Source organism: Acanthaster planci, linkage group LG05 (assembly GCF_054643075.1).
Source record: "Acanthaster planci isolate LZ-2023a linkage group LG05, COTS_SCS, whole genome shotgun sequence".
NCBI lineage: Eukaryota > Metazoa > Echinodermata > Asteroidea > Valvatida > Acanthasteridae > Acanthaster > Acanthaster planci.
The window spans coordinates 2,041,942-2,065,641 of record NC_141781.1 but is presented as its reverse complement, the minus strand read 5'-3'; the positions used below and the strand labels follow the sequence as shown (position 1 = coordinate 2,065,641).

The following is a 23,700-nucleotide window of genomic DNA, read 5'->3' as shown; positions in this document are numbered from 1 at the left end:
AAAAGTATAAAGACCGCTGCCAAAGGCAGACTCAAGCATGCCGGACGCAATCTCGCCCAAACGGCCATTCGTGGTGTAGAATCTCGGCTCTCGCGACGACCTATAAAAAGGAAAGCCCGCGGCAGACGCCCCACTTCTTCAGCCGGCAGGAAAGTGAAGAGGTCGAGAGACATCTTTGACTAAGTCCCTCGCTCGCAACACCCTCTCCAGCACCCCGCCATGTCGCTGCTGCACGACAAGTCCTGCGAGTGCGCCAAGTCCGAACTTGATATCTTCTCCGTCCCTCCCACGCAGACAAGCATCGAAAAAGGACAGTGGGAAGAGTATCATCCCATTTCCACCATCACGGATGGGGGGCCCATCGAGTTTTTCGTGCCTGGTTCTGGCGAGGAGTACTTGGATCTCAACCAGACGGAGCTGTACGTCAGGGCCAAGATCACCAAGGCAGACGGTTCCAACCTGACGGACGACGATCGCGTGGGCCCGGTCAACTTGTTTCTGCATGCCCTTTTCAGCCAGATCGACGTCAGTTTGAACGAGCGCCTCATCTCGCCCTCTACCCCGACTTACCCCTACCGTGCCATGCTGGAGACGCTGCTTAGCTACGGCGCGGATGCTAAAACGTCCCAACTCACGGCGGGGCTGTTTTACAAGGATACTGCGGGCCGGATGGACAGCGCCGACCCGCGGGCGACGGATGACGAAGCCAACGCCGGGCTGAAAAAGCGGGCCCGGTACACCAACAACAGCGGCGTCGTTGACATGATTGGGCCGCTGCACAGTGACATTTTCTTCCAAGACAAGCACATGCTGAATGGTGTTGACGTCAAATTGAAACTGATCCGAAGCAGTGATGCGTTTTGCCTGATGGCAGCCGGCCCGAGCCCTGCCTACAAAGTGGTCATCCTCAACGCCTCCTTGTTTGTGAGAAAAGTCAAAGTCAGCTCGGCCGTCATGCTAGGGCACGCGAAGGCGTTGGCGCAGGGCACCGCCAAATACCCTATCAGGCGCAATCTGTGCAAAATGGTGTCAGTGCCCCGTGGTAACCTCACCCTCAGTCAGGATCACGTGTTCCTGGGGCAACTACCCCATCGCATCGTGGTAGGGTGTGTGACCAACGAAGCTTTCAACGGACGGTACGGGAAAAACCCCTTCAATTTCAAACACATGAACATCTCGTTTTTCGCCGTGTATGTCGATGGCGATCAGATACCCTATTCGCCGCTGAAACCCCGATTTGGCGAGCCTGGCAGCAATTACATCAGGGCCTACCACACCCTCTTCTCGGGCACGGATAAAATGTACAAGGACGAGGGTAACGCCATCACTCGTGACGACTACGGCTCCGGATACACACTGTTTGCGTTTGATCTCAGCCCGGACTTGACGGCGGGTGGACATTACAGTCTCGTGAGGCGGGGCAACCTGAGGCTGGAGGTGCAGTTTGCGGAGCCACTCCGGGAGACTATTAACGTCATCATATACGCCGAGTTCAACAACATCATCGAACTGGACCGGGCCCGCAACGTAATCTTTGACTACGCCAGTTAATCACCGTGGTCATGGACAGCCGCGAAATCACACAGATCCTCCAGCGTGACCGCTTTACCAAGCATTTTTTCAGGGGTGTTTTCGCCAGCGACCGATTGCCTCGGGGTAACTTACCGCGACCTAGCGGTTTGGTGTTTAACACTGATCCGGCCTCCAAACCCGGCCAACACTGGGTGGCCATCTATATTACGAGAGACGGGGATGCCGAGTACTTCGATTCTTACGGACAGCCGCCACAGCTGCAACGGGTGAAGAATTTTCTTCGGAGGAATGGCCATCACGTTCACCACAATCGCCGCCCTCTTCAAGGACCGCTGTCCGCCGTCTGCGGGCAGTACTGCATCTTCTTCCTCTTACAGCGTTGTCGGGGTCTGCGTTTGGACAAGATCGTCAACTTGTTCTCATCGGATACATTGGACAATGACGTCCTCGTGAATGATTTCATTCGGAGGCATTTTCCTCGCGTAGACACGTCGGTGTATGACAGTGACTTTATCCTAATGCAGGTTGCCAGGGCTCTAACGAGTAACAACGTGAACTAAATGTTTCCGTCGATGTGTAGTAACCACTAAGCGAACTTTGTCATTTTCTTTCATGGTAACGTTTCCTTCGTAACTCTTAGCGTATACGTTTACCGATTAATTTTGCGAACCTCTCTGTAGCGGCGTTGAGAAAGGGTACTAGCCACAAAAAAAAAAAAAAAAAAAAAAGTGGCCCTTACATGTTAACGTTTCCTAGGTCATTCTTAGCGTGTACGTTTACCGATTAATCTAGTAAACCTCTCTGTGCTGGCGTTAAAAAAGGGTACTAGCCGCAAAAAACACACACAAAAAAAAGTCTCCCTTACATGGTAACGTTTCCTACGTCATTCTTAGCGTGTACGTTTACCGATTAATCTAGTAAATCTCTCTGTAATGGCGTTAAAAAGTGTAATAAAACAACAAAAAAAAAAGGTACCCCTTACATTGCCCGTTGACCACTTAAGGAATTCCGTCGAATTCCGGTTGGTTTTAGGCACCCGTGTTACATCGTTTCTTCTTTCTCGTTCTCACCCCCCGAGTCAACCCTTTCCTCCCGCGTCAACGCCCCTCATCAACCCGACCGCGCGCCCGCCTCCCTCCTCGCGCCACTTCCCACCGCCGCCTGCCGCTCGTCTTCCCCCTCACGTCCCTACCCCCGCCAGGCCCCCTCACCTCCTCCCACCAAAAAACCCCTCACATGGGGGTGCGGTTTGCTCCGTCTATACTACTTATAGACGTGTCCTTGACTGAACAAGATCAGGCATCTTCACAATACCAGCTCCACTAAGTGCACCCATACAGTGGTTCCACAGGTGTCCTCCAAGTCCTTTGACGAATACGTTTATCTAATTTACTCCAATTACAATTGATTTCTGCACTTATAGAAAACTCATGTTTGTTCCATAAAACTAAAGAGGGCTTACGGTTCCACAAGCTGCACTAACTAATATCAATATCAGCAATACAACAGAGGCAGTCGACAAGACAAACTAAATCAAACTACTCAAATGACTGAAACTGTCTGTAATTAACTAGCTTAATTTACGCGTCTCACGTTTTGACGGTTAATAATTAAGCCACCACCACAAGCTGAAAAGGAATAAAATGTACAAAGGCATTAATTTTTAACTATGATTCCAATAGAGGCATTGTATACCTATTTAAAACAGTATAGTATATTTTGTCGAAGTTCGTTTTTATGAGATGTATATTTTCAAGTTTGTTTCAATATCTCATAAAAACGTAATTGAAAAGTATATCTCTTTATTAATAAGTGGAAAAAATATATTCCATTAAATAAGGATTGAGAAAAAAGGTCTGTGATAACGATTTTTCCAAAATATAAAGGGATTTTCAAAATATATCTGTGTTTTTACGAGATACATTTTTCGAGTTCATTTTTACAAGATTTATTTTTTGAATTTTTTTCTCGATTGAGAGTCAATAAAGTACAAAACTCATCATAAAGACCCAACCTTTCCATCCAGCCAAAAAACCTGGCACTACCTAATCATAGTCAAGAAATCTGTGAAATAAATTTAAACGCCCACATTTTTGGATGACAATCTTAGAGTGATAATTTAAACCAATGAAAAATAAGTACTCTTTTTAATTCTAAGTTCCAATACTCGAATGAGAAAATCCCCCCATCTCGACTTAAGACGATTAGTGGGTTGCCATCTTGATTTCAACAAACCTTGTTCGATTAGCATACAAAACAAATGACGCTTGCTGATTAAAACTGGTGACGGTCAACGACCAACCAGAATGTATCAACAAAAAATCAATAACAATATTAAGGAAACTCCTCGGAAAGTTAATCTACGTGTATGGCGAGCCTAAGAACTGATAAAGGGGGCATTTTTGTCAAAATAGTCTTTGTGTCATCAAAATGTAACAGTCAATGTCACGATGGGTTCCACCATACGTACTCATTGTAACAATCCAAAAATCCTGTTTTATGTCATTAAAAGCAGCATTACCAAATAAAGTATATGAATGCGAACAACATGTAACCTACAAGACCTTCTACTGACGAGTAGCATTAGTTAAAATGAAATGTACAAATTTTTGGAAATGATACGTAGTCAAATTTATATCTCAAAGCTTTTCAACTATATTGGATGGACAGTTACAAAATAATTCCTCTACGTGAGAAAGCTGCAATGCTACCATTAATTAATTAATAAGGGTCACATCATAAGGACAAGATACTTGTTTTATATTAAGCAACAGAATATATCAAAAATATACAAAATCTACCTTGAGGATTCTTATCACAGATTTCTCAGTACAACAAATGTGGCTGCTGATAAGTCGGGAAGGCGCAAAACCTTTTACCAGTCGGTGGTAAAAATTACATCATTGCCTTGGAGTTCAAGGACATTTTTTGCAAGAATGAAGCTCCTCTAAGCCACAAGACTTAGCCTGTAAAAGACGTCAAAGATCCATGTTTCAGATTGAATTTCTTTCGGACCCCAATTCAACAAGAACGTTTCTACCACACTACCAGGGCATGTGCTTTACGTTTCATTTTGTAGGTGGTCGTTTACAGCCTATTTAAGTCATACCACGTAGTAAGAAAAACTACGACCTGAAATGACCGCACTACCTATACTCGTCTTGGGGGGGTTATTTTTTCTCTGTATCCTTTTCTGTAGACAAATTAATATCTATTAGAGACAGATAATCGTATCCCTCATAGACAAATGAGATGATGGAAATGTCTGATCAGGACGGTCAGAATTAGAAACCGGTAGAAGTAGGAAGGCATCCGGTCAATACCCCTTTGACCAATAAGCTACATGCTGTGACTTGGTACAATGCAATAGTTCCTCAAATCCAGAATTTCTGTGTGAATAGGGATCCTGAGATCTATTGATATGTCTACCCAGAATAGTGTTGCCATAGATGGCAGCCTGATGAATAATGGTTGCCAAGCAAGTGAATATCCAGTTCGATTTATTCAGTTTGACCCTTCGAATTGGTATCAAGCACATCCTGGCATATACCCCCTCAGTATAACGCCTTCTACCGAACGGACGTTATCATTTGCAATACAGACATACCTGATTACAGATCCACTTGTCGAACTGAAATTTATAGCGCGAAATTTCGCAATCAAAATCCGCAACATCTTCAAGGCACTCTGTGTCCAAGACAGGATCTGTAAGAAAACAATCAATAAATACTTTGGTGAGTAGAAAAAAGTGTGTATTATTCTTTATCTGTCCAAAACGCCACCCGCAAATCAATCAACTTAATTGCTGAGAAATACACCAATGATTTACTCATTTGAGAATTGTTTTAACAATCTGGAAAGGTGGATACAGTTTAGCACACGTAGGTGATAGAGGTTTAGGAAATTTAATCGGCAGTGCCACCCGTGTTGGTCAACTGAAATTGGCTGTATTCTTGAGGAAAGTTTGATTTACCACGCTTTACATACAAAGACACTGATACTTTTCAAATTTACCGGAGTCATCCACAGTGATGTTGAAATTGATTGTCTTGGTCGCGCCGCATTCTATCGCCAGGACCAGAGAGCACGAACAGTTCTCGCGCTCCTCGGATGATCCGTTAATGTGTAAGGCCAGAAACTCCCTGCCCGAACTGACGGATCTGCTCTCGGTGTACGGCAAACTGGCACACGGATGGCAAGTGATTTCATTCTTCACAATACTAAGATTGTCCTTCCTGGCAGCTTCAGCCGTTACGTACAGGTGTAAGGGATGGTTGGGGAAATGCAGATGTCGAATATAGCTGACTTGCGAACTTGGACAATTCTGGATGATGATTCTACTTTCTGATAAAACAGAAACGGTCTATTATCGAAATGACAACATCTTCGTGCTTAAGGCAATTTCGAATTTATTGAAAAGTATTTGAAAAACTCTTTACTGTTTACAAAGTAAACAGTCTCAGAACATCCTTTTCATTCACAATCATTATTCTCATTATCTCGGTATGTTCCAATATGTAATATAGTGGCTGAATGAAGGAGGAAACACCTCGGCCATCTTAACAATCTTCAAGTATACGTGCAAGCAATTCGTGCTAGCTTTTGTGCACCAAACTGAAAGCTTTCGTCAGCCAGCCTGTAACTCTTCTCCTTGACGTTGCAGATCATTTCAGGAGCCTTCCTCGTCGACCCATTAGCATTCATGGGATAACCCACCAGCCTCTGCTCCAACTTTCTATCAACCTTTCAGACAGCCTAGAGGCTCAGGGTGGAGAAACAGTTTTACTATGAAAGCACAAAACATCAAAACATTGGGTAATTACCGTTGCACGGTGTTGGGGGGCAGATATCCGGAAATCTACAGACAAAACAAAGTGAAAATGCGACTTGTTTTGAATGAAATACATGAAATACAATGCAATGTTTCGTTGTCTGAATGAAATAGCAATCAAAGGGTCACAATTGTAAAATCGTTTTCTGGATCAAGCAAACTCTTCATGGTTCATTCAGTACTAAGGACTTGCTAAAAGATATGAACTAATTATCTAATTTAGGAAATATGTTCTCCACTTTTCATAAATACCATCCGAGTCAGAAAGACAAAATAAATTTCAGCATCAAATCACAATGCTTTTGATCAACAGTTGTCATAATTATCAAGTCGAGTCAACTCAGGCATTGTGCTCGCTATTATCCATGAGAAAAAAAGACGAACGGGCCCATATTGTACGAGCACCTGAAAAGTCAAGACTTGAAGATCATGGCATTGTGATGATTGCATTCTTCGGATATTAAATTTTGGTTTGCTAAGCAGTTATATTAAATATACTGCCTTATTACAAATGTTGAAGATTAAGCAATCACCGAGACACCTTTCAACGGCTTGACACCCTTATTAAACTCAACCTTCCCTTGAATACAAACACGTTCCATTCTCCCAGCTGCAGTACGGATCTTGAGCATCCACACAGCTCTGGAGCGATGCATAGTCTCTGCAATGCTGGAATGGAACTTTGTAAACACCTTCGTCGGTTCCAACAAACACTGATTGCTCAGCAAAGCTCTTCAGCATGGTCAATACGGGGGTCTACCGAGAAAACCACATGAAGTAAAATCTTCAACTGCAAGATCCAGCCGAAAAAAAATCAGTTGAATGTCGCCGGAGCCACTTTTGAAGGAAATACCTTCGAAAGCATCTGGTGCAGAGTAAATTTTCTTGAGGATATCAAACTGAGTAATGCGTCACAATAATGGAGCTCAGCCTGTTCTTTGAACTACTACAAAATTACGTTCAAGAAATGATCTTGTGGCTCATTTTGTGTTATCTTTTTACGGAGAGCACACGTATGTTCAGTCCCAGTAGACTGTGCGTGCATTTAGTTTGTCCGTTCTATTGGTGATGACCCATTTAAAGGATTTGTACCACCATTTCCCTTGAAGACCTTGTGTGTAAATAAATTGCCAAGAATCTATCAAATAGTGATATTTTAATAGCTTTTTGTTAGAAATATCTCTGAACAATAATCAAGACGAGGAAACTGTCAATTAACGACAGAGAATAACTATGAAAAGATTATATAGGTATTTTGCCTAACTTTGTGTCTAATTTTCACAATTTTGCCGGGTTTGCCTTCAAATAACTTTGATGCCACATGAACGACTAGTAACTCTTATGAACAAAAAAGTTTATTACTTCTAGGAGGAAAACTTTTTTGAAATTCACTTTGTTTTTCATTGGGACCCATTTTCGTCATTATCTGTATTTTTCACCCCACTTAGTGCCTGGTTTTTACACTTTCGTCGAATTCCCCTCATTTTAGTCATCGGTGATACTGTCTGTAAGACTGATGAATTGTCTGTATCCATCATTTCATTTTTTCAAGATCGAGAGCCTTTTGTCTGAAATGCAGTTCGTTGTTCATGCAGATTTCATGTGTGGAAGGCAACAATGCATCTGGCTAGACAACTACAATTGCAGTTCTCCGCATCCGTACTTGGATGGACCGAGGTGGTGGTTGGAATTAAAACAAAATTATGGGGACTGTATAATCTGCATGTGGTTTAAAGAAAAAAACAGAATAGCTAGCCTTACTAGTCTGTGTGGTTTCAATATAATCTCCTCCACGACTTTGGCTTCTGATCGGTCGTCTTTCAGGTAAGCCTTCAAAACCGTCCCTTTTTCTGTTGAAAAGTCAGCCAACGAAAAGATCGGATTTTAAACAGAAGATTATCTCTGCACTCATTATTTTTGGAACTTACATAAGATGTGACCAGGAAAAACCTTTATCGTGATCATGTCATATTTGTTTTGCCCTTGTGAGTCAAATTACAAAACCAATGGAAATTTACATATTTTGAGACTAGGAAACAGACCACTTTTCTTCCAGCCTCAGTTTTGGTACACTGCTTAAATGGTAGAACAAGATAGCTGCCCCGTAATGTAGTTCTATTCAACGTGACCTAAGTTTAAAAACCATACCCAAGTTCTGGAAGCCGTCTTCCGTCGTCGTGGCATTAATTATAATGTGTACAACGTACATGTATGTTTGAATAAACACTCGTTGTGGGATGGCTGGATCTGGCTTAAAATTACGGGAGAAGAATAAGCATTGACTCATGATGTTTAAAGAGGAATACGAAAGCTTTCATTAGCCAGGGAGTAATTAATGGTTGATTATAAATTCATAATGTTTCTATGTCGACATCGATTTGCCCTGCTCTGCACAACTGCTAACAACTGATCGCACTCACCTGTACCAATAAACATAACATCCGTGTTGTGGGTGACATTTTCATCCACAACGATCTGTGTGAAACGTTCTCCGTCTATCATGAGCAGCGGGTTGCTTCTAGCGCCACCTAGGCTCTCATAGTGAAGCTTGTTGGCAGCTGTATCAAACATAAGCTGCATCTTACCAAGTATGTCTGAGTACTGGGCATCGGTATAACTGGTAGTATCTGGGCACTGAATACAATTGTCCAAATAAATAAATTCAAATCTGTGAAGCAGCACAAAACCGTATTTTACAAAATAAAAGAGAAAATTACATCAAACAAAAACATGAGCCAAAATATGAACGCAGAAGCATAAGGATGTTAACAAGGCGCGGGGCAGGAGTGGGTCTTGGCTGGGTGGGCTAGAGCTGGTTTGTGGATGTGGTTGGGGTTGGGGCTAGTGATGGAGTTGGGTGGGTAAGGTCGGGCTGGGCTGGTTAACAGACAACAGAAAGTTCTTGTGGTGTTTTGAAAGACACACTATGTAACATTAACAACCCCTCCAATGCTTTGCTACAGTCAACGTAACAGGGAGACCACTGTTCATTCAGAATGGTAGACATAGTTTACTTTGGTTATCTGAGAGCTTGGGAATTCCTGGTTTGTACATGCCTTCCAGACTGTTCTGCCAAAAAGAAGATATCAGCAGTCCTTAAGGACCTACATCTACCTGTGCAGGTCTTGGAGTCACAGGTTCTGTGTCTACCTCCCTCCAGAGTTCGCCATCACTAAACTGCGCCCTGAATTTACTCGTACTGAGAAACAGAGCCTCGATTTCATCCAACCGGTAGGCACAGACAGCGGAACTCGCCACTTCAGGCCTACGATTTTGGGGTTCAAAATATTCAAGAGAAAGGAAGACAAAATCTGAAGTTCTGATCAACTGAAGAACGACGATGTTAGGTTTAACAGCGATGGGGGTGGAATTGGTTGTACCAGTGGGGAGTTTTATAAGAGCCATCGATGTCCTATTAGGGCTTGCACTCAAAGATGAAGTGAATTTTCACTCATGTTTGGACTACAGTTGACAATTGAAGCTGGGAGGTTGTATAATCTTTTCAAGGGAGATGGGGGGGGGCATTGGGGCCATGAACCACTATCGAAAGAGAGAGAGCCAATTTCATTCATTCATGTCCTCCTTAAAAAAAGAACTGGATTGACCGCTGAACACTGCTTGGTGTGAACGTATTGCAGCATAATGTACTGTTTCAAAGTTGGCTGTTACGTTCTAAATTTAGTGAAAGCAACCACTGAAATACTGAGTACTGTGAGCAAACTTCTAGGATATTGTTCTAATGACGCCACACATTGTTTATGTGCGTGTTTTTCCATAAAGTTCAGAGGACTTTGGGCCTTACTGGCCGCTATTTGTGCAGGTAACAAAGTGTGTCGTCATCAGTACATTGACTTATAAATTTTTTCACTAATAAATTCATGATTATGCATGCATGCGCTATAAAACAGCACGAAAAGAGACCGGCTTAGATACGGCAAGCTCGTGCACACAGGAAAAAACACGATTGTAAAGTCCTTTTACAAAGCACTAAAAATCCCGATTGGATTAGAGACTAATGAAAAAACGATTTAATCGAATTTTTTGAAGAAAAATCTGAACAAAGACAGAATACTTGAGCAAAAAAAAAAATGATCATCAATGTACGTTTTCAATGACCGGCTTATTGCCGCCAACGAAATTCAAGCTCATACGTGCATAATTATGAATTTATTAGTGCAGAGGTCTGTTAAGTTCGGATGAATAACTTTGACCTGCTACTCCAGGAGTAAATTTTGCCTACAAGGAGTTGCTATACATTTCCTGAACAACATTTTCCCGAACATCATTATGCAAGTTGTGGTTATGGTGTGTTGGTTTTATTATTCTTTTACAGGTATTTGCATTACTTAACGCAACCGATCATTGCTCCCAATAATTATTTAAGGAAAAATATTAACCACCGTTGGTTGTTCCCTTGACAAAATTTCCCCTTCTTTCCTTGGCACAAGTATGGCTAAAAACTCATCATTCAGACAAAATAAACACAAATGTTGATTAAGTTATTCTCCCCTTTTATTTGTTTCTCTTGCATTAATAATTGTTAGTCGTGGAAAACTACAAGGTACTATGTTATGAAATGTCACTATTTACTTACGGCTGTGTAGCAAAAACTGCAAACACAACTTTGGAGTCATTGGAGTAGTAAATATCCTCTGTCGATGCAAACAAGGAGAAATTATCATAATATGTTACAGTGGTACCACAATAAAATAAACTGTAGCTGCATTGTTCATAGATTTCAAATGGGTGCACATGGGGGCACCAGGGAGCCTGGGCGACTGCTGGGGGTCACGTGCCCCGTACCCTCCCCTCCCCATATATTTTACTAATGGGTATTATAATCCATTTCAAAGGCTAATTGATCATAAGTCTAATGAAATGCCGATGTGTACAGCAACGACGGCTGCATCTGGATTAATTAATACAGGAATGCATTGGCAGAGCTTGTCATACGTATTCCATTTCATTCAAGCATTTTTACTTGAATCTGGGGCGTGTTCTGGCAAACCCTAAACAGAAACATGTTTGTGACCTCAAAGCAATAATCAGGAACATGTTGGCGGGCCACAAGCAAAGAACCTGAGACAGCAGAACCAAAGTGCAAAGAAGCAATGAACGTCATTTTCACTCCTTATTTGGCATATTTCTTAACAGTACTGATCTCTTTTTTATCATTTTGAAAGAGAATACCTTTTTCGATTCACTGTATGTAACCAAAAAATGTGAAAGAGTAATTCAATTATAGGAAACAAAAATTATACAATTTTTCGCCATTTTGAACCAGCGCTAAACAAACTCTAACCTTCGGTTCTCGTTCGAAAGGAACAATGACGTCACACAAGCATAACTGAGAGATGGTTCAAGCCAAGGGTAAAGGATGACTTTTCCTTGGTAAGGCAAACCCTTAATGAGGCATATTGTAAAGACTTACGTATTTCATTGTAGTGGAATGGAAATGTTGTGCCTGTGGAACATTCCAACCGCGCCTTTACAAAAGTCACGAGGTCTTTGTTGCCATATCGTTCATTGAATTCTTTACCTCCTGAATCATCCTGTTTGAAAAGCATAAAGAATATTCCCCGTTACATGAATGACAAAGGATAAGAAGAAAAGAAAGGGGGGAGAAAGTAGGGGCGAGGAGATCCTAATAAAACTGCAAATGCTAATCCTATATACCTCGCATATGACAGCGACTCTTGAATAAATAGCTCTATCAACGACAAACTCGGCGGCCACTTCGCGGAAAAAGAAGTAGATCCGTCCATTATAGCTGATAGGGTCCCCAACAAACTGCTGATTTGGCGGACCTGTTGACAAAAAACCTCTTCAATAAAGCTAATATCAACAGTTGACTGAAATGTATGATTGTCAATTTACCACGAGAAATAAATTCTCTTGCTTTACCAGCTTCTGTTGTGTATTTATCAGAGTGTATTTAAAGACCCATGCTATGAAAGGACGACTTATCTTGAAAATGTGCGGCCTACCGCCATTACTTTATCAGAGACAGACCAGCATACCCTCCCTAAATAACTTGAAGAAATAACGCTGGAAATGCAGGATGTGAGTTTTATCGTGTTTGTACTAAATTCTTTCATTTTTTTCAGGAGGTTACCATTTGCATATAAAACAGTGAGTTCATCCTTAGTCGATAGAGCCACACTTATGCTCATCAAATTCTGAGATGAATCCAGCTGTAGCACTGACTTGGAGATGGCCGGTCTTCCTGGAGCACCAGCTATTAGCTGCAACTCAGCTCCGACCAATATTTTAAGATCTGTGTGTAAACAACGTATGCGAATTTGAAATAAATTAGCTCATACCAATGTCTATCATTTCCAATATGTGTCTTTCTACGAGAAAGGAGAGACAGTTAATTGAGTGTCTTTTTTATCTTTTTTATCCCTTCCATTTAAACCACGTTGAAGAAACAGAATATATAATAACCAAGACCCAGGATCTGGATGAAACCGTTTTCTTAGCAATTTGTCAATAGCATTTTTGAAACGGAAATTAGATAACACTGATAATGTTTATTTTCTGACCAGATCTGAATGAATCTATTAAAGCAAAGTATCACGTCGGATCAAATTATTTTATGATAATCTTTATAAATTTCATTTTCCACGTAAGTTTCAATCGAGAAAATGTCTAAACAATATTTAAGTAACAAAAAGAAAAACAGTAAACAATTAACAAGTGAAAGTAACACTCCAAGTAGATTCGACGATTGCAGGGTTCAAAGTCAAAGCCTGCTCCAGATACAGCACAGAACATATTGTTACTATAAGCCAGCTTCTCAGAGAAGTCACATAAAGCCTTTGTGGTTTGTTACCGTCGGTGAGTAACCAGCCAGTAGAATTCTGGTTCCAGATAAAGGGCACGATACTAGCTGCTCGGTCTATTGAGGTCATGGGTCCGATTGACGATAACTGAAAAAGGTTTTACAAAAATTATTCTGATAATAAAATAAGGTCTCTGTGATTAACTTACGCCAAAAAGTGAGTGTTAAGAGAGGCAATTTTCGACCTACATAAAAGAAATAAGATACCAGACAGTGCTCGGCCATGTTTACAACGACAGATGAATTGACAAGAGTCGTAGATGTATTTATGTTTGTTAATAATCATAATAATCAATAATCTGGAGACCGGATGAGATTTGTCAAAAAATTAACCTCCAAAACTCTACAATTCAATTGTTTAGGTGTAAATTTCACATTTTGTCGCTACCAGAATAATGACTGCAAGCGTTGCTATTCACAGTTGTTGATGAAGTGATACTTTTATTTTAGTTTCCCGGTTAAGTGAGCTTATGTGTCCTTCAATCGAATCGTTGGTATTTGCCCCATTTAAGAGAGATCCATGGCAGTGTTGCCCTTACATTTTGAGTTGACCTCTGTTGGCAGTAGGGATTGGCATTATTGGTGCCGCACTCGAGCAGATTTCCGTTCGGTAGCTCTTGGATCACACGAATGTAGTTATCCTCACACTGTAAGATCAATCAAAAACGACGAAGTTATGAACGAGAGGGACTGTCAGCACTCTGCATATAATAAAATGGCGGACAATTACAATTGATGTTCGTTCATAAGCATATTTCATTATTCCAAAGCCAGAGTATGTACATGTATAATAAACAGTGTACATTGATATCGACGCCATCGAAATCTATAGCTGCTTATTGTTCGCCAGCCCCACTCATTTTACGCTTCTGATTTTGACCTTCATTTGCATGTTGACCCCAAATATGTGTAATTCACTTCACAAAGCAATTTTACATTCGCAAAAGTTTACTTGTTCTCACACCTTTGTACATAAACTATTTTATCACATACCAACCCCAATCCCATAAACAGGAGTTGCCAAAATAACATGCTGCAGAATCGAAACGATTGTAAACGTAATGTAAAGAATATTTTCGCCCATCTTGTTAAATTGATTGTGTGTCTTCTAACCATTTTCAAAAATTAAGGCTTGAACGAGATTCCTCTGTTTTTGAGGTTCCAATATTATTTTTTAAAGTTAAAATATCAAACTGGCAAAGTGAATATTGCAATAGTTAAAAGATATTCTACGTACGAGACTGGCATCGACGCACGATCCTTCGACAGGAACGGATTCAATCTATGAAGTGGAAAATGGGAGTGGCATTTTACAGTTTCTTGTTGAAACCAATATCGGTTTAACGTGATCCAGGTGAGAATAGTTTTCGATTTTGATAGGTTGAAAGATAGGTTAGGTCCTCTAATGAAGTAATCTTATTGCTAAACTTGTTTGACACAATATCTGTAGTCGGGTTCATACCTGCAAGCCCCTCTATGTCCGTCACAAGTCATTCAGTCTTAAACCAATTCGCAAGCTATTCAAATGAGCAGTTAAAACATTACTTTGTCATTGTTCACTTAGTTACTTATGACCGCTTGTGAAAAGACTTGTGATGGTTTTGATCGGTGTTGCGACACTGCCTGATACAAATCAACTATTTTAACATATACAAACTGTCTGTCACTGATTTGGATGAGCCAGTGATACACAGATTAGGAGAGGTCAACGTTTGTGCTGTTTGTTTTAAGTTGCTTCACCGTGTTCAGGTTGGTGGTATCGAAGGAAAACAGCTGAGCTTTTCCCCCCACGAAGAGTCGTCCATCGATTAATGTCAGGGTGCGATAATAATTGCCCTCAGTAAGTCCCTCTGCGGTTGCCGAGCAAGAAATATCTGAAAGATAATCAGCATAAATTGTCAATATTATCTCTAACTTACCAAGGCCAAACTGTAGCTTTTCCATTTGTTAAACGGAGGAGTAAAAGAAAGGTGAATTTTGTCGTTTTCAGAACCTGATTTTAAAATTATTGTTAGAATTATTTGTTCTCATTACTCTGGATTAAAAACAAACAAACAAACAAACAAATATGTCCGGGTGGACGTGCATTTATGAAATCCAACACTTATTTTTGGAAGAGCGTAAATGTAAAGAGTGACCCCCTTCAAGTAAATGCGATATAAGTGGAATCAGTATGCTGCAATACCTCATTTCAGATCAGAAATGAAGTAATGTTACAGTAGTCATTTGAAGTTTGGTATGGTTTAATATATAGTTTGTACTGTTGGAAAATAGACCATGACCTCAGCATGGGCATCGCAAAGGGGGCATTAGGCCTAGTCCAGTGAAAAAATGGAAATGTGTACTTGCTGTTTCAGTGCAAGCTACGACATAAAAAAAGCTTTTTCCCCTTGAAGTACAGCCTTGATAAAACGAAATCCGTGAACTTTACCACATAAGTAGGAACTACGAGCGTAGGGCAGTGTAAGCCGACGCACAACTCGTTCATTCTGGGAGTGACAAGCAGGCAACGACACGACTAGAATGCCGAGTACCAGCCAAGATGCATGGTGCACAAGGGAGGTAGGCATGACACTAGGACACGATACCGGACACTTGGCAGAGTGGATGATATAGATCACTCTGTAATAATAAATACAGATCATGTACAACAAATCAATCATTCTGATTTGGTCATAAGAGATGGCAAATAATCCTATGGGCATTAAAGCAGCCAAGCAATGATCCACTTCCATTAGTTTTCCAAATTTTCCATCTCATACACATGTCCGTCTGGTCGCACATGGATGCATAGCGTATAAAAATATTTTTTATAATTAAAAACACTCTTTGAAAGCTTAATGAAATATAAAAATCATCATAATAAGCTCACATTGAAGAATGAACAAAAACTTAAAAGGCTTATGGTAATTATATCGATTCGGTATGAATGAGCTTCAAATCTCGACTGCGATATTTATTAATACAGCTCAGTGAAATTCACAGTTAAGGACGAAACCTAAATGAATTTGAATTTGGAGCACCTAATGCAGTTTGATCGACTGTCTGTGCCATGCATTTATGGAAACATTTGATTTATCGAAGGACTTGGAATATACGTAGGGCTTGGAAATGGAAGACCTGCAGTGAATCTACACGACATGTGCGTTCAAACGTTCAAAGTGAGTAGTGTAACTACGTTATGTGTTTATTAGTTTTACTGAATGAATAGAGTTTGTCGTGGGGTACCTCCAATGGTGAATGCCAAAAACTTGGAAACACTGAAAATGCTCTGACGATTTTACACTGTTTTTACTTTTCGTGTTTAGGTCTCTTTGATCGGTATAGGAAATGTACGCACAAGAATTCCATCCATACAATTCCATGAAGCCATTTTTTTATTGCTATCCTCTATTTACTCAATCTGGCCCAAAGGGATCCAAAACAATGCGGTTGCAACAGTTGATGGAAAGAGATAACAGTACCGAAGAGCATATGAGGTGAAGGCATTTTGGAAGCACATGTAAATGTAGTGACCAGTACTTTGTAGTTCTAATTTATCGCATGGAAAACTATTTATCTAATTAATTATGCAGCCCGAAAACCACTCTACACTTTCCATGACATAAGCCTGAACATTCACCATAACAAACAGTCCTTTTGGAATCACGATTTATGTCCCAATTAAGGTTATACCCCTTAATTGACATTCAATTATGAATTAACTAATTGTAAACATTGTTTTGCTAGTGTTCCATGGGAAGTTCCAATGCGTTACCTTAGTTTGGGTTTGGAATGATCCGCATTTACACTTTTTATGAATGGCGGAGCAATATGTCCGGGATCCTCGCTATGAACAGTGCCTTATGGCTGTGGGCGTTGGTCGTTCGAGAACTTTCTCGGGTGCGGCCATTTCGCTGCTGATCGAGCAACGCCCAGGTAAGAAAGTTTTGTTCCAAAATTCTTCGCTTTCTGTACTTTTTGTGGTTAAGTACCCTCACAGGGCTTATCATCATCATAACCGCTGATCATTATAGAGCATGTCAGTTGATCTTATAACATAAGGATAGTGGGATTTTGATTCACTTTTTGAGTGGTTTTATGATCATGTTGTTGGGGATTCTTCTGCGATAGATTGCTGTGTGGCATACGTTATACACGTGTATATGTATACACACAAAGCACGTTACGTTACATTTACGTTGGACGTGGTGTGCGCTGTACGCCTCGTGTGTGCAACACCGCGCTGTGTCTGGAGCTTGGGGCTGTGTACGACTCGCATCGGTGGGTCGCGCGGCCATTGCTTTTCATAGTGTGCTTACTTACAAGATGGGGTACGCTGTCTATATTTTATGCGCTGTGCATTCTATACAAGTATTCATACTGCAGTTCTATAATCCCTGTAGTTAAGAATAGTATTTATCATGCCATAATGTGAATTATGTTTGTATTAGCTCAAGCTTTTGGGGAACTTGCCTGCCACAGGGTTCCTGCACCACTTTAGGCTACATCACTGCTAAGCCACCACACCAGGGTAATTATTTACCACAGAGTGTTGATACAATGTTTCAACTTGACATTTTTACAACATTGTGTACACTAGATGTATAAGTATATTAAATGTGTTGTATTTTGCATACAATAAATATCTTTGGTTGTAACCACTTACGCAACAATTTTGCATACAGGGAAATGTTTACCGAAAGAAGCTGATGAGATGAAAGCCACAAATAATAATTAAATCAATCAATCAATTAAATCAACATCCGGTTTCCGACTGAATTCTTTGGGGGAATCAGTCAAGGGAGAGTGCCTCATCTTCTATCACTGGAGGATGGACCTACCACCCCACTACCAGAGGCGGCCTAGAATCCCACGTCCGGTCACATAAACAAATGCAGGCATTGTAAGTGCGTTGCGCGTAATGCCCTCTGCCGTCCACCGTTTCGCCCACTGCTTGCCCATACTTTTCAATATCACGGTTGTACGTGTAAGACTGGCGGTCAATGCATTTATATGTCTGTTGTTCCCCACACATGCGCGCCTATACGTAGATCTTTTCAGCACACCCACGCTTATAGAAAGGAGTTCGCTTTGATACCATGTCTGATCAGGAAGTTGAGGTTTTCTGAAGCGTGAAAGGGCACGGCCACGTATGTTTCATCGGGAAAATGTTGATCTGCCATTTTGGGGGAAATTCGCATGCGTAGGCCTAATGACTGTTGTATGTAGATTCGTGCCATGCAAGCAGCTGTTTCATTGTACGAAATATTCGGCTATTTTCACTTTTGGAAATAACAATTCAAGGCAACCATGGTAGCATTTGAGGCGTTTCTAAAGTATTTCGTTATAATGGAATTGGGAAATAAAATTACATGTAGAATGAGCCAAATAAGTGTTTATGTACCAAAATCTTTTCGTGATGAGATTTTGTTTACCCTTTGGCACAATGTTTCAAAACAATGAAGCTTCCGGAATTTTCCAAAGCATACTGTAGCGGAGAAATGTGGTGAGTTTTTGTGTTGGGTATTTTTTCTCTTCCCGACTGGGTGCATTTCCATATCATCCAAAACTACGTAGAGATTGCATGAATTCTCACTCTACAAAATCAGGAATAATGACTAAATGAGCAAAGCCGGTGATTTTTGTCCAAGGAATATTCGCGAAAAGCGGTTTGTTTCCTTTTTGGCACAAATTTTAAACGCGTATTAAACAATATATGGATGGTCTAAAATAAAGCTAGCTAGATGAAATTGTGTAGATTTTGTAGGTTTAGTTCCTGGTCAGTCGTATGTCTGTTTAACTGTTCAGAAGTACCTTTAAAATCAGAAAAGTGAGGGTCAAAGAAATCGATAGGTCATAATGGAAATATTGTATTATCTTAACAACCACTTGATTTTAAATTTGGCACTCAAGTTGCATTATTTACCATACTTATGCGGATTTTTATTCAGTTTAAATCTCCCTAAGCACATTGCAAGAGTTTCGATGTAACGTTTTGTGAAGTTCTCGCGTATGAGGTCGTAAATAAGATCTCATAAGCGAATTTCTATTTCGCACACCGAATACAAATAAAATATACTCGGGGCCGTCCGGGCTAGCGAACCATTCCGCCGACTGGTTAGCTAACCTGGTATCCGGCTGGCGCGTTTGCTCATCAGAGGCTGCATGGAGCAAGATATAAAGGACCGTTCTGTACAGTATCGATCCAACAACAGTTACCGGAACGGAAAACTTGAGGCCTTGGTTTGGCAAAAAAAGGCAAAAAGGTCCAAGTGTGAATGGGACACAGCACAACCGGCACTTGCAAACACCAACTGTGTGATGGGATGAGTGGATGGGGATAGTTGGAGACTAAATCAAGGAGGTGTCATCCCATTCATCAGGTCGTCTTTATCTACAAACTCCTGACAAACATTAATACATTAGAAATGCGTAACTCCGCAGAGTTGATATTTCTTTTTTGGGTTTTTTCTTTTTTGGTCTGTTTTTAGGTTTTACTTAGGCTATAGAGGAAGGACACAATTAAGGAGGAAGGCCAGAAAAAATAGTTCTTCTTCCGATTACATGCACCATTCCGAATAAGGTCGTTTGGTGAGAAAGGATTTTTGTGCTCACGGTGTGGAGTGTGTACAGTGTAGATTTGCCAGATCTTATGCCACGAACGCTATTAAACCTTCTCATCAAATGCATTTCAACTAAATATTTTTAAATGTTTTGTGGTTGCAAGGTAATAACGAAAACGTTCGCAAATACAAGTCACCCCGGTGTGTATAATGATTACAATCGCATCGGCACCTGAAAATCGGCTGGAAAAAAGCGCCAACTCTTAAGGCGCTAGCGTTTTGAGAGTAATTTCACACCAAAGTCCAAAACAATGACAACAAATCACCAATAGATTTAATCTGTACAGGTGGGGAAGACACAAGCTGCCTACACCTGAGCGAGATATAACAGGGTTCGATTTGGTTAAAGTAGATTTACTCCTTGCGTATTGCATTCATAACATGAGCACAGGCTGGAGCTGGCAAGTCCCCCAACGACTCATATTTATACTTTGCGCCAGCTCGCACTAACGTCTTGGGAATCTTGCAGCAGCCTTTTAACTTGTTCTTTATTTTTCCCTCGACTTTTCCAGGGAACCAATCAGCACTCGCTAAATTGCATGTATATTAAATTCCGATGACCTGAGTAATGCACCCTGGTAAGGTCACATGCATCATGGCTGTCTGCAGTCCTGTCAACACAGACAGCACAGACGCTCGTAAAGAGTTGGCACGGAGTAGGCGTGGGTCATGACAGAGGATGCTGTTCTTGATGACCCATAATCATGTACGGCTTGTATGCCCTTCCCAGCTGACTAAAGTGTCCTTAGAGACCATGTAGACCTTTAACCTTCGAGGACGGAGTACCCGAACTGCAAGTTGGTTGTCGTTTTCTTGCTGCACGTGTCGCTTGTTTTAGTAGCTTCATCAGGCCCAGCGTGCTGTTTTTGAGTTGCAAAAAACGACAACGTGTTTCTTGCGTGGTGTCAGGCATTAGACAATGATTTTGTTTTTCCCAATTTCTCTGCCACAGATATTGCAAACATGATGCAATGCAGCACAACTGTAGTCCCCAATGATATCTTTTAGAAGAGCGGCAATTTCATGTCTAGTATGGAGTGAAAAAATATGTCTTGCATGTCTCTAATCTCTTCCCAAAAACCAGACACTATCGACAGGGTACTTGCTCGCGTGAAGCCGCCATGTTGTTCGAACTTTGAAGTACATGAACATAATTATAATACCAAGGATAATAAATATTGAATACGACCGCACCCCCATTCCTGCAAGATTCCTTAGACGTTAGTGAGAGTAAGTAAAAACTAGTTGTGCGGGGGTGCTCTTCAACAGAAATAAAACAACTATCGATCACTGACGTCTTGGGCCAAGGTTAGTTCCAGGCAGGCTCACACACGTTGTTGCAATGCATATTGCAATTAGGGGTCGTCCAAAAATTTCAACATTTCACAGTACGGTACAACGAGTGCTATTATTTAAGGCTCCCTCCCCAAATTAGTGCTTGTCAACATTTTTCTACATGTAAGCCTATCCTAATTCCTGAAATCACTGCACTGTTAATTAAAAAGTGCCTGTTATTGAGCACACACATTTTTGAAAACCTTCATGTTTTAAAAATAAAAGGTTCAAAACATACAACTCAGTCAGCTGATAAGGAGAAACCCCGTGGAGGGAATAGCTACTTATTTAGCAAATTGTAAACATCGAAAAGGATGCATTTTTCCCGAGTGCTCTAATTGGTGAAAAAGGAAAGAAAATAATGGGTATATTTATCAAATAGTACCAAAGGAACCGTTAGAAAACAACACCATGGAATAAAAGCAATAACTTAGGAACCGTGAGCAAGGATTTTGATTTTTTCCTCCCCGAACGTCATGTTTGATTTACCTGAAGCTGCATTATTTTTTCAGTCCTCCCCCCCCAACACCTATAAGCTGGATAAACCGTTGTTTACACAAAAGTTATAAGCCATGTGTTTTCTTCAAATTTCAACATATATGTATGGATATTCTCGTTGTTTTGAGAACTTTACTGAACGAACAGGCAAAAACATGCCTCTAGTATATAGGTGAACTGTTGTAACTGTATAACAGCAGTTTTGGATGTCTTCCTTTGTACTGACTAAAGCGAGGGAATCGGACCTTGCGTGCCGTGTAGCGGCTTGCATGTACGCTGCCTTGATATGCGCGGTACGGTGCCGGTGATTGGGACGATTTGCTTTACTAGCTAAACCTGCCTGAAACCCAGGACCACAATGAGTATTTCTTTCCACAAAATTGGTCAAGTCTTCCGCATTGGTGGTGCATACGTAACACGATTTAGGATGTTACGGGGTTTCCGAATGCAATCATGTCTGCCAGTCTAATGTTGACAGCATACAGAAGTTGATGGATACCGGTATAGTTTCTATTCGTTGCATGAAAAGCATAACCAAGTATCAAAATGGTTGCCGCGTCAGATGTAAACGAACGCAGCCTTTTCATCACTTCTCTGTAACTAAAAAAGAGATGATTGCCTTTTAAGTTCCGGTAGGCATTTAAAATATGGAAAGTAAACCATTTCAAACATTGAAGTTTTGGCGATTCTACAGCAATACTCCTCTTTCATTGTATACAGACCAAACGTTTTTGCATTCCAACAAGTATATCTGTCATGATTGTGTTTGATTTCCTTAAACATGAGGCAAAATCTTTAAGCCATGAGTAGTGACTTTTTCAATTGTTGCATACATTCTAATATTATTTTTTTTCTTAATCATCGCTCTAAAAATAAAGGAAGGCCTGTCACCGACGCATTACACCTTTCAAAAAGTCGTTCGTCTGCTTGATAAGAAATGGAACGGTAGTCATCATTCATTTAGCAGCAAACAGGTTCTAGCGTTGAATTTGTCACCAACATTACATATGCTGATACTTTTAAACTTTTATTTATTTGACCACCACCTGCATGCTTATGCTTACCTCGCAAACTGCGTTTGTTGTCTCCTATGACGAGCCTCTGGGCTGCGCTTTGATCACGCCAAACGGCAAATAGGTCTGAATAAAACTTCAGAATCTGTCTTTCCCCTGGTTTGAGAAGATGAAATTCACTGTTGGAAATTTTACCACACGGAAGTATTGACGGCGAATATTGCTGCAATAGAGAGGTATCAACGTGACTACCTTTGTTCGAATAATCCCAACACTACCAACTATTTTGAAGCATCCAAGCGTGAGATGGCCAACTGGGAATTCCCCCCCGCCCCCCAATTGACGTCATTGTATGTTACTGCGCATGACTATAACTGTATTGTGTATTGTTAAGTGTGACCCGACCCACGGTTGAATTGTGACTGTTCATTAACCCTAACCCTCCTCAATCCTCCAACAGGTGAAGGATTCAAGAGGGTTAGGGTTAACATTATAAAAAAGATGAATATCGACTGCACTGCAGACAAATAATGACATGGTTGAAGCGTCGTTCATATTTTGGGTTGGATTATGACACCAGATGTAGGCCTATAAATATTTTTCACTCCGTTAAGCGGTTTTGCAATGGTTTGCCTGACCATCAACTTTGGATTTGCACCGGTGTTACATGTTCACTGTTACTTTGAAAATCAAGAATTAGAAATAATAAAACAGCGAGTACAAATATTTAAAAATGTGAAGTGTGCAGTTATGCTCAATTGTAGTGATTCTCTTAATTAGCTGTTGCTGCAAGAGCCGGAACACCTTTTGTTGTTGTTATTATTATTATATTTTGGCGTTTTCGCAATTTTCCAAAAAAGCATTCTTTTTGTTGTGTGTGTTTTTTTTTTTTTTGGAAGATGTCATCAAGTAATTTATTATTGATTTTTCAATATTTATTTCAGCCCATTGACTTTGTAAACGTTTTCGAGGCATCAATTTGCTTAATCGGCTATTTCCGATCGTCATCAAAATTACACCAAGGAAACACCTTAGGGCAAT

General features: G+C 40.7%; 2 protein-coding genes across 3 annotated transcripts; one reads left to right on the top strand and one right to left on the bottom strand.

The window, feature by feature from the left end:
* Nucleotides 1–219: 219 nt before the first annotated feature.
* On the top strand, nucleotides 220–1,551 carry LOC147798990 (uncharacterized protein F54H12.2-like). The gene has a single exon (XM_087136769.1). The coding sequence runs from the start codon at nucleotides 220–222 to the stop codon at nucleotides 1,549–1,551; it is 1,332 nt and encodes a 443-aa protein (XP_086992895.1).
* Nucleotides 1,552–2,806: 1,255 nt separating this feature from the next.
* LOC110990233 (semaphorin-5B-like) lies at nucleotides 2,807–22,938 on the bottom strand. 2 transcript variants are annotated; one of them, XM_087137207.1, is made up of 18 exons: nucleotides 22,711–22,938; nucleotides 15,640–15,830; nucleotides 14,949–15,082; nucleotides 14,446–14,490; nucleotides 13,748–13,855; nucleotides 13,200–13,296; nucleotides 12,480–12,641; nucleotides 12,041–12,171; nucleotides 11,796–11,916; nucleotides 10,959–11,016; nucleotides 9,479–9,629; nucleotides 8,785–8,998; nucleotides 8,126–8,214; nucleotides 6,947–7,120; nucleotides 6,357–6,393; nucleotides 5,548–5,877; nucleotides 5,141–5,238; nucleotides 2,807–4,499 (listed from the first exon to the last, which is right to left on the bottom strand). In XM_087137207.1, exons 2-18 carry the CDS (start codon nucleotides 15,776–15,778, stop codon nucleotides 4,449–4,451), a joined length of 2,139 nt encoding a protein of 712 aa, XP_086993333.1. In that variant the 5' UTR covers nucleotides 15,779–15,830; nucleotides 22,711–22,938; the 3' UTR covers nucleotides 2,807–4,448. The 2 variants fall into 2 exon arrangements, with proteins under 2 accessions (XP_086993333.1, XP_086993334.1); XM_087137208.1 differs by having other exon boundaries at nucleotides 6,357–6,391; nucleotides 6,984–7,120.
* Nucleotides 22,939–23,700: the final 762 nt, after the last annotated feature.